Below are 11,533 nucleotides of genomic sequence, written 5' to 3'. Positions count from 1 at the left end.
ATACACATACTTTTTAAATACTTATTTTAATTTTATGTGACTGGGTATCATGCCTGCATCTGAGTCTGTGGCCACTTGTGCTGGTGCCCTTGGAGACCTGAGGGGCCTTTGCAGACACTTCATAACTGCCATGTTGGTTCTGCTTGCCAAGAATAGACAGACAGTGCTGAACTATCTCTCCAGCCTTGAAAAAAATATTTTAAAATTTAAAGACTACTTTGAGGGAGGTTCAGGCAGGTGGATCAGGGATTCAAAGCCAGCCTGGTCTACAGAGTGAGTTAGAGGGCAGCTTGGGCTGTGTGAATTAGAAGAAACCACCAACCCAAAGCCCTGCTTTGATGGTCATGTGATTCCTGTATACATTCAAAGGTATAGGTTTACTTTCAAGGTTCATTTAAATATTCCTGGCTGCTATTTAGTGAAAGTTGTTTAATTAAACTTGTCAAAACAATTTTCTTTTATATTGCAGAGATGGTTTAAAGCTTGAAACTGAATTATTGGATGGAAAAACCAAGTTAATACTGTCCCCATATGGTATGCTGTGTTTTTGGACGTCTAAAATGTTTGTTTGTTTATATGCGGACTATGTGGTAGTTTAATAGATGTTTGTTTTGCTTGTAGTATAGTTAAATGACACTTGGAAAAAGCTTTTTTTTAATGTCTACAAATTGATATTTATCCAAGTAAGGTAAGATTGTGACAATGATCACTATTGTCTATGTTGGTTCATAAAATATATTTCATGTGTAATGTTTTTGGTGTTACCATACCTTGTTGCCTAATAAGTAATACAGGTAAGAGTTCAGATAGTTCTTAGAGATTTATTTATTTTATGCATGTGAGTATACTGTAGCTGTACAGATGGTTGTGAGCCTTTATGTGGTTGTTGGGAATTGAATTTTAGGACCTCTGCTCGCTCCAGTTGGCCCCACTCGCTCCAGTTAACTCCACTCGCTTAGTCCCTGCTTGCTCCAGCCCAAAGTTGTATTTGTTATTATCCGTAAGTACACTGTAGCTGNCTTCAGACGCATCAGAAGAGGGCATCAGATGTTATGGGTGGTTGTGAGCCACCATGTGGTTGCTGGGATTTGAACTTAGGACCTTTGCAAGATCAGTCAGTGCTCTTACCCACTGAGCCATCTCGCCAGCCCTGAGTTCGGATAATTATGTTGTGTGAGAAAGTTAAATTTATATAGTACAACCACAGTTGCTAAAGTCTTTTTTAAAATCATTAGTTTTTAGACTGAATAGTTATTTAGTCTTCTCCGTCAATTACTTGCCTGATCACCACCACCATCTGTTTATTGTCTTTCCTTGGAAAGGATATTGAAATAAAAATGAAATGGGAGTGAATATTTGAACCACCACATTGTAAAAGTGGGGATATCAGGTGGGACTTAGGGTTAATGCTTTTGGGATAGTATTTTTATCCTAACATCTTAATCCGTTCTTAGCATTTTCTTTTATCACTGCCTTAATATGTTTTAGGTTTTATAGTTTAGTAATTTTATTTTCTTTTGTAGAGCATAAGTCAAAAGTTTCTGTGAAGGTAAGCCAAGTGATTTTGACCCTACCTGTTTTCACGTGAAAAATGCATCTTTCCATTGGTTTTACTTATTGGGCCTCTCAGTTGGACTCAGTGCAGATACATAGTCAAGCTAGGCCGCTTTCTCTGGAGGATTTCCTGCGTCTGCTGTTTACTTGCTAGAATTGCAAACGAACTTTTATATGTACCCAGCATTTATGTGTGCTCTGAGCATCTATATATTCGTCCTCACAGTTTCATGGCAAGCACTTTAAGCACTGGACTGGCTCCCTAACCTGAACTTTGTCTTTATAGTGTAAGAAGTATTGATGAGCTTGGTTAAGAAAAAGCCATACTATTAAAAAGGTGTTTTATCAGCACTTGGGAGGCAGAGGCAGGCGGATTTCTGAGTTCGAGGCCAGCCTGCCAGCCTGGTCTACAAAGTGAGTTCCAGGACAGCCAGAGCTACACAGAGAAACCCTGTCTCGAAAAACCAAAAAAAAAAAAAAAAAAAAAAAAAGGTGTTTTTTGATATAATCTTGTTCAGTAAGCTCTTGGGAGTGATTTGGACCTTGGTTGCTTTTCTTGCTCAGTAACCTGAACATAACTGAATCTTTATAGGGAAGTCTGACACACACACACACACACACACACACACACACACACACACTCCCCCTCTCTCTTCTCTCTCTCTCAGCCTGTTTTCATTTTTCCTCTTCCGTAGTGTGTAGAATTGGACTAAATGTACCTTAACATTGGCACGATGACTGAATTTTTGTTTTTTTAGAAGACTTTTCTGCATATTACTTCTGGCACAACTGGAATGTGGCAAGATAATTGTAGTTATTTGACTCCAGCTGGTAGGTTTTTCCAGCAGCCATGAAAGATCTGGCATGGCCTAGAGCTTCAGTGGCTTTATTCATCCCCTTCAGGAGAGGGGACAGTTAGAAAGAGCCACCGATGTCTTCTAGAGGAGCATGGCTCAGGTCTGCACTGAAGAGTTAGATGGGCATTAGAGATACCTAGAAAAGAGGACACTGGATAGCAGCTCCTGTCAGTGTCGGAGACCAAGAGATGGCTCATGTGTGAGGTGTCTCTGTAATTAGGAACTTAAAGATGAGAGAGGTAGTTATTGGGTAAAGAAGTGGAAAGTATCATCCAGGCTTGTAGGAAATATTACAAGATGCCAAGTGATGAGAAATAAGTTGACTATTGAAATGGTGTATTTGGGGACTTTTAGGACATAAAGCTTAGGTGGAGAGTTCGAACTGATGCTCAAGGACCTTGCAGATGCTGTGACATACTATCAGGGAATCCATTAACTTTATAAAAAAAAAAAAAGTGATTTTCACTGTATAACTCAGGCTAGCATAGGACTCTGTTGTCCTCCCTCCTCAGCCTCCAGGGCTGGGATTACGGGTATGCACTACCAAGCTCAGCTCAGTATAGGATTTGTGGTAAGGGAAGTAGCTATAATCTTATTTTTCTTTGGAAGAAAGCATAGCTGGGGCCATGCTTTGGAAAGGAGCTTGAGCAAATGGTCAGCATGGCTGTCTGCCTGCAGCTTATCAGAAGAGAAGGAAATACAGAAGGATGGAAGTGCTTGTGGGTGGGACACCTAATCCTCCCTAACAGCAGGGCTCTTTTCTTAATCATGTTCTTGTATTCCCGACACTTTTCATAAGCTAAGCACATAAAAAGAAAGGGAGTGCTTGAGGGATTACAGGAAGGAGAGAAGAGAGAATGATGTAACATGCTAGTGAAGACCTGAATGTAGGCCTGTGGGCATATACGTAGCAAAGATATTTCCAAACAAGAAGCATTCGATATATGCTAGCTAGCTAAGGGAGACCCTGACAGAAGAGGGTCAGATATGATCCCATGGTTACTGGGAGTATTTTTGAGAAGGAGGCTAATTTGAAAGCAAGGATAAAGAATTCAGTGGCATAGGTGCAGTTAAGGATGTTTAATTTAAACACCAACCCTGCTGCCCTCATGTTGTAGGTCCAGGGGACAGAGAGGTGACAAACAAAACAAAACTCCGTTCTGTGGAGTTTACACTGGGATGTGGAATGTAATAAACTAAGATAATCAATCAATCAATCAATAACAAAGGAGGAAGGCGGGGTCACAGAGTGAGGAAGCCTGGCAGCAGTGGGAGGGATAAGTGGTGCCAGAGAGGTAGAGCAGGAGCTTAGGGGAGGTGTTCTGGGTGATGGGGGGTGGAGTGGGGGTAGGAGCTTAGAGGAGGCTCTCTGTGTGATGGTGGGGTGGGGTGGGAGTTAGGAGCTTAGAGGAGGCTCTCTGAGCTGAGCAATGGGAGGTTGGGGAGGGAGCAGTGAGAGAAGGTGCTGTGTGGAATGTGAAGTAGCCATGTTCTAGCAAGAGCCACTGACTGGTGCTGCAGCCTTGGTGAGGTCGTGGAGCATCTAAGAAGCTCATGTGGTCAGAGACTATGATAGAAAATGAGGACAGGGGCTGGCAAGATGGTTCAGCTGGTAAAGGTGCTTTCCTCCAAGCCTGATCCCCAGAGCCCATAGAGTGGAAGGAGAGAAACAACGCCTTCAAATTGTCCCCTGCCCCCTGCCAGTAAAGAAATAGTAGAAAGAAAATAAGGTTAGATATAAATAGACAATGGAGGCAAAGAGGCAAGAGCAGATTATGTGAGAAATTCAGCTGTGTCTCTGAGCACAGGAGGCTGGGAAGCTCCTGAGGATAACAGTGTGATCTGCCCTCCAGGTTGTGAATCGCTGGAGAGAACAGGCTGGGAAGGAAGCAAGGGTGGAAGTGGGGTAGCAGTTCAAGTAGGAGCTGGTACCTGGGGGCAGAGGAGTAGGGAGTGGAGGTAAGGAGGGGCAGTCAGATCCAGAAGACAGCAAACAGCATTGACCAGTGGTATCTGTGAGGCTAGAGACATGGCTCAGCACTTCAGAGCACTTGATACTCTTGTAGAGGACCTGGGTTCACTTTCCAGTACCTACATGATGACTCAGGATTGCGGGTGCCAGGCACACATGGTGCATACCTAACTCATAAACAGAACACTTACACACATAAAACCTAAAACATTTAAAAAATGTAAATATGGGATATATAAGCAGAGTCAAATATAACTGCAAAATTTTTGGCATGTATAACTGAAATAGGTTGGTTTTGTTTTGTTTAAGATTTATTTATTTTGTGTATTCACTATTGCTCTCTTCAGACACACCAGAAGTGAGTATCAGACCCCATTGCTGATGGCTGTGAGCCACCATGTAGTTGCTGGGAATTGAACTCAGGACCTCTGGAAGAGCAGTCGGTGCTCTTAACCACTGAGCCATCTCTCCAGCCTGAAATGGGGGGGGGGGATTCTGAGCAAAAGGGAGACATGTTTACTTTGAAGTGTCTTTTGGAAATGCATTGTGGGGCGAGGAAGACAGTTTAGTATACTGCTTACTGCATGAGCATAAGAACTCTAGTTCCATCCCCAGGGCCCAAGTGAAAAAGTAGGAACAGTGGTGTTGGAGAGGCAAAAGTCAGTAAACTCCTGGCATCTGTTGATCATCCAACACAGCCTACTTGGATATTCCAGGCCAGTGAGAGATCCTGTTTCAAAAGCAAGGTGGAAGTCAGACATGCTAGGATCCCAGAACTCAGGAGGCAGAGGCAAGCGAATCTGAGTTTGAGGCCACTTTGGTCCACAAAATCAGTTCTAGGCCAAGCAGAGCTATATTCTGAGACGTTGTCGTTGTTGTCGTCGTCATCATCATCATCATCATCTTGTTATTGTTTTGGTGTTGGGGACTGAACTCAAGGCCCAGCTCATGCTAGGCAACACTGAGCTATACCCAGAACCCTCATTTTTTTACTTTTTAGTTTTTATGAAGACAGAATTCCACTAAGTTGCCCACAATCTGCAATGTCCTGCCTCGTATTCCAGAATAGCTAGGACTACAGGCATACACCGCCAGACCGAGCTTGAGGTTAAACATTTTCAAGATAGTAAAATAATAGCATGCTTGTGTTCAGTTACTTTTGATCCAGCTGAAGAGAAAGTTTTTTTACGAGAGAGAGAGAGAGAGAGAGAGAGAGAGAGAGAGAGAGAGAGAGAGACCAGAAGAGACTGATCAGTTGATCTCCCTGCCCCCTCAAATGAGATTTATGGCGTTGTAGAGATGGCTTAGTGGTTAGGAGCACTGGCTGCTCTTCCAGAGGACCTGGGTTCAATTCCCAGCACCCATGTGGTGGCTCACAGCCATAACTCCCGTCTCAGGGGATCCCCTCAGGCCTCCTCAAGCTCTACATACATGTAGTACAGACATACATGCAAGCACAACACCTATAGACATAAAATAAAATGAAAAATGAGGAGACTTATGGATTGTATATGAGTAGAAAGGACAAGAACTTTGAGCACAGGAGTTAGTAGAGATTTGATGATAGATTCCTTTTTAAGATCATTTTTTAGTTGGATGTGTACATGTGTTTCTGTGTGGGGGTCTGTGTATGTGAACCTTCAGAGGCCAGAGCATTGGAACTGCAGTTGCAAAAAGTTGTGAGCTGCCTGACCTGGATGCTGGGAACCTAACTCGGGTCTTTGGTTTTCTCTAAGAGCATGACATTCCTTGGCCACTATCATATCTCCCCAGCCCCAGTGATAGAATCTTAAAGCCAGCATCTAAATACTTTGGTATAAGACTTTCAGTGAAATTGCTAAATCTTCAACTGAGAATAGAATAGGAGAAATATTAGGTCTTTTGAAAATGAGAAGAATGAGAGAGTATATAAATTTGCTAAATGCAGGACTTCCAGGTAACCTATTTGATATTCTTCGTTATGGGTATAAATGAAATTAGTTGCCATAGTTTCTCCATTGGTACTTACATGCTGTCTTAGTTAGGGTTTTACTGCCTTGACCAGACACCATAACCAAGGCAATTCTTATAAGGACACCATTTAATTGGGGCTGGCTTACAGGTTCGGAGTTCAGTCCATTAGCATCAAGGCAGGAGCATGGCAGCATCTATGCAGCTGTGGGGCTGGAGGAGCTTGTTCCAAAGGCAGCTAGGACTAGGTTCTCAAAGGCCACTCCCACAGTGCCATAGTTCTCCAACAGGACCACACCTAGTCCACCAAGGCCACACTTCCTAATACTGCCATTCCCATGAGCAAAGCATATTCAAACCACTGCACATGCTATGGAGAACTGGACTTTTCTAAGAGTTAGGATTTGCTTAGTATATGTGATAGACTGCTGAATGAAAAAATGACAAAAGAAATGATTCTAGTTGGTGGTGACACTGATGATCTTTAAGAAGAGAAATGAGAGCAGGTTTAAGGACAGGTGGGTGATAGAGCCCACTCAGGTAAACAAGACTTGGAGCTGGAGGTGGGGAGAATGAGCTGGAAAGCAGGAGTGGTCGGTCGTCATTATCTGGAACTGTAGAGAGCTTGGAGTTTTGGCTCCCTCAGGGTCAGCATAGGAGAGGGAGGCCATGTGGAGAACAATATAGGAGGAGAGTGTGAGGAGGTGAGTGGCTATGGAGAGTAGAAGAACACAGCAGCCATTAACACAAGACTGGGACTGGAGAGAGGGAGACCCAAGTAGCTAAGTCATGGAGGGATAAGGACCAGTAACCTAAAAGAGGCAGTTTGTGTAAGTTATATAATGTAATGAGACAAAATTCAAAGCTGGCATAGAATGGAGATGACCGATAACGTACAGTTTTATTTGTATTCTTTATTATCTGAAGTCAAAGTCATTCCTCATTGTTGAATCTTTCAGGGGGAAGTCTGCAAAGCCTTTAACCATAACAGCCTCTTATGGTTGTGGAATCTAACTAAGCAAACAGAAAAGTTTGGAGGCCTGATTTATCACAGATTTTAAATGGTGATTGTTAGCTGGGTGTAATGGTTCAGGATTCTATTCTCAGAGGGGATGAGCAGAGAGGCCAGCTTAGGCCGCAATAGCAATAGCAGTGCCGTGTCTCCAAATGATCATGTCAATTTTTTATGCACTGTCACAAAGACTAAACTTATAAACTTGTGTTTTAACAGATGGGAAATAAGTTCAAAATTGCAAAATGTCCTTTAAGAACAAAACAGACTGGACATACTTTAAAATCAACACAAAATACTTATATTGGAAATGAAAACCTTTCTCAGAAGAAGATCTCTACTTTAGACACTTCACAAGCAAAACCTGAAACCAGTAGATTGACATTTTCACCCAGTACGGACAAGCAGTATTCAGAAAAAGACAGTGTCTGTGTTCAAAAGGAGAGTTCACCGACAACCTCTAATATACGGAAGATTATAAACACTACCAGTACTTGTCCAGTGGCTAAACAGAAGCCTTGCAAAAAACACCCCACAACGGAGACCATGAACAGCGGTTTGGTGTGTCTCACACAAGACCAGCTTCGGCAGATTTTGATGCTGAGTGTGAACCAGGGAAATGGATCTGTGTGCCTCACAGAGAATGGGGAGGAGGAAGCAAGTAAGGGTTTTCTTAATGGTAACTTTTTTTCCCCAGTATGCTTTCGAATTTCAGCTTCATTGCCTTTTTTTGGTTGTTGTTGTTGTTGGAAACCGTGTCTCTTAAAATCTGATTTAACATGCAATAATTATAGATTATACATAATTTTAAATTATATAAATTAAGCCACAAATGTAAATTATTTTGGCAAGAGTGAATGAAGGTTTTTGTTTTGTTTTGTCAAAGAGACCTCATGGAACCAGACTGGCTTCAAACTCAGTGCATAGCTGAAAACCGAGCTTGTGTCTTCCTGCCCCACCTCCTGAGTGCTGTACAGGTGTGCACAACCCTACCGATGTATTCGAGCCAGGAGTAGAACGGACAGGCTGGGCAGAGTAGGCAAGCCCTGGCTGTCCTGGAACTCACTCTGCAGACCAGGCTGGCCTCGAACTCAGAGATCCGCCGTCCTCCCATGCCTGGCACTTGGATTTGTTTTTATTTGATGTAAAAAATTATATGGCCATGACCATGAATCAGCTGTAATCTCTAGGCCCCATTTTTTTTTCTTTTCTCTTGATCTATTTATCTATTTAGAGTAAGGTCTCATACAGGCCAGGCTGGCCTCAGTATCCTGTCTCAAAAGAAAACGATTGCGCCAGTTTGTTGTTACTGCTGCTACTGTTTCCAGGGTAGTTTTGAACTCTTCCTCCCGACTCTCTTGTCCTTATTCCCAAATGCCTTTGAGACTATTGGTTTTCACTATGTGCTGGTTATTCTGGTACTGGGGGGTCAAACCGAGGCCCCTGTCCTACAAGGCCAGTGCTTTACTGACTGAGCATACTCTAGCCTGTCGGGTTTGCTTTTGAGATGCCCTTCTGCAGCCTAGGCTGCCATTAAACCCCTGATCCTCCTGCCTCTACCTGTTGAGTGCCAGGACAGCGGGTGTGTTCCATTGCTGTGGCTGCTGCTGCTTGGCTGTTTTTGCTTTGTTTTTGGTAGATACAGGATTGTTTTACAGATTCGTTGTTGCTTGAGACAGGGTCTTACTGAAGCAGAGACGCCAGCCAGCTTCTGCTTCCTGAATTCTGAGCCTAAAGATCTGCCCCTCCCTCTAACAGCTGCCAATTTTTATGTATTTCTTTTGTTGTAACAAGGTCTCACTCTGCATCCTAGACTGGCCTAGGACTTGGTGTGTTTTCCAGAATGGCCTCAAAGAGTGATCCTCTTGTCCCAGCCTCCTGAGTTTTACCTGAGGGTTATGGGTATGAGCCATCATGCCTGCTAAAGCTTTTCTTTCAACTCTATAGGAGTATGTTATGATAAAGTACTTCAATCGGTGTGATTTTAAAACATGCATTTTATTTCCAGGTCAAGATAGTTTACATTTAATCAATATTCCTAGTCAACCAAAGGATGTGAATGTCACAGGATTCCTGCAAAACACAGAGGCCGTTTCCCCTGTCGCAAGTGACCCTGAGCAGGTCCACCAGAGAGCTCAAGAGGCATTTCAGCAGTGCGAGCCAAAAGCTGCCATGTAGGTGACGCCCGTCTGTCTCCGGGGTAATATCTGTAGGCTACATAACTGCTTGTCCATTGCATGCCTTGTACTCTGAAGACCTAGCTACTTAAAAGCTTATTACTTAATATTTATGCAGACGGTCACATAGAAACATAATAAGGTTCCCGGCTTTTTATATGTATGTTTTATCTTAGAGAGAATGAATGGAAACCAGCTGACATATTCAGTACTCTGGGGGAAAGGGAACGTGATAAAAGTTTGTTGGAAGCAAGAAGAGCCCAGTGGAAAAAGGAGCTAGGTAAGTGTTGTACCTTTCATTATAGTTCTGTTAGCTTGTAGAATATTGTTACCTCTCAGTATATTAAACCTTGTTTGATAGCATTTGACATCTGTAGTTCCTTGCATACTCCTAAGCAGCATTGGAGTTTCACAGTGCCCTGTGTCTTCGGTGCTATGCAGTGCACCAGAAGCAGAATGCACACTGGTATCCTTGAGCCCTGCAAAGAAGTACTCCTAACCCTTTTCTATTTATTTACTTTTATTATGCAAATCTTGTGGCTTGAGGACATACTAAAAAATTAGTTCACTTCGGGTGTGTATGTGTGTGATGGTACTGGGAGCTTGCTTGCTTTATTTATTTATTTATGTATTTATTTATCAAAGTTGTACGAAGAGCCATCTCGGCAGCCCATGGCTTTAGCTCCCATCTCCCAGGAGTTAGATTAGGAGATAGCAGTTAGTGAGAAGGGACTGCTATCCCCACTTTGAGCTAGAGCTTGCCCTGAAATAGACAATACTGTTACTCCACTTTACAGAAGAAACCAAAGTTTTGCTGGCAAAAGAGCAGCTTGTCTGTTACAGAGGTAGGAGGTGGTTGACCCTCAAGTTTGGCTATGTTCCTTCTAAGTCTGTCAGGAGTAATAACGCAGGAAGGTCAGACCACAGTACCCTGAGAATCTGTCCCACACTGTTGATAACTGTAGTACAAACACTGTTGTAACTGTCCGTGCTACCCTGGAGTTTGATTCTGATTCAGAGTTTTCTGTGCCACCACATCCTTCAGAGTGCCTTTCTGACTTGTCAGGCATCTCCTCCCACACAAACAACTGGGATTAACTGTGTCCATTTGCACTCTTGTAAGAGGTCATGATTTGTTTCCATGATTTTTTTTTTTTTACAGTTTTTGAACATTTTTTTAAAAAAGCATATTATTTACAGATGAACAGGTTGCTTTAAAGAAGAAAGAGAAAGAAGCTTCCCAAAAATGGCATAACCCTTGGAAGCCATCTGACATAGAGTGTGAGAAGTCTCAAATCCGTGACCAGTCTAAGGTAAGTATGCCAAGTCCAGTTGAGTGCTCAACTTGTGTCTTTGTGTGTGTTAGCAAAAGACATCTTTACTACAATTTCTTCTTAATTTTTTTTCTGAGTCACGGTCTCTCTAGGTAGCTTTAGCTGTCTTAGAACTCACTTTGTAGACCTGTCTTGGCTCAAACTCAAAGAGATCTGCCTCTGCCTCCCAACTGCTGCTGTTAAAAATGTGTGTCACCATGCCTGGCCTTTATTACAACTTTTAAAATGTGAAATAGTGTTCGAATTATACGATTTACTTTGGCAACCTGTTTTGTTTTGTTTTGTTTTGTTTTGTTTTGTTTTGTTTGTGAGGCAGGAGTTTGTTATATAGCCCTGGCCTCAAAGTTGTTGCAATCCTCCTGCCTCAGCTGCTTTGTGCTAGGATTCCAGGCAGCTGTCATCGTAAATTTTATTTTTAGTGCTTACTGATTAAAAATGAAAACCTGTACTCTCCTTAGGTTTGACATAGTATTTAATCACAGACCAAACTAATATTCTAAATTTCCATCTGCAGTTTATAAGTGGCCTTGCTGTGGGCTGGTGAGATGGCTCAGTGGGTAAGAGCACCTGACTGCTCTTCCGCAGGTCCTGAGTTCAAATCCCAGCAACCACATGGTGGCTCATAACCATCCGTAACAAGATCTGACGCCCTCTTCTGGAGTGTCTGAAGACAGCTA

General features: G+C 42.7%; 1 protein-coding gene across 2 annotated transcripts in view; it reads left to right on the top strand.

The window, feature by feature from the left end:
• Ccdc66 (coiled-coil domain containing 66) overlaps positions 1–11,533 on the top strand; it is a 28,350-nt gene that overhangs the window by 2,228 nt on the left and 14,589 nt on the right. The window contains exons 2-7 of one of the 2 annotated variants that reach the window (XM_021202838.2): positions 470–534; positions 1,524–1,549; positions 7,565–8,006; positions 9,354–9,519; positions 9,699–9,802; positions 10,723–10,835. In XM_021202838.2, coding sequence (XP_021058497.1) covers positions 470–534; positions 1,524–1,549; positions 7,565–8,006; positions 9,354–9,519; positions 9,699–9,802; positions 10,723–10,835 — 916 coding nt within the window. The remainder of the gene's footprint in view (positions 1–469; positions 535–1,523; positions 1,550–7,564; positions 8,007–9,353; positions 9,520–9,698; positions 9,803–10,722; positions 10,836–11,533) is intronic. The other variant, XM_029541763.1, reaches the window with a different exon arrangement.

This window comes from Mus pahari, chromosome 8 (genome assembly GCF_900095145.1).
Source record: "Mus pahari chromosome 8, PAHARI_EIJ_v1.1, whole genome shotgun sequence".
In the NCBI taxonomy this organism is placed as follows: Eukaryota; Metazoa; Chordata; class Mammalia; order Rodentia; family Muridae; genus Mus; species Mus pahari.
Note: the sequence above shows the minus strand (reverse complement) of the source record. Positions and strands in the feature narration are given on the sequence as shown.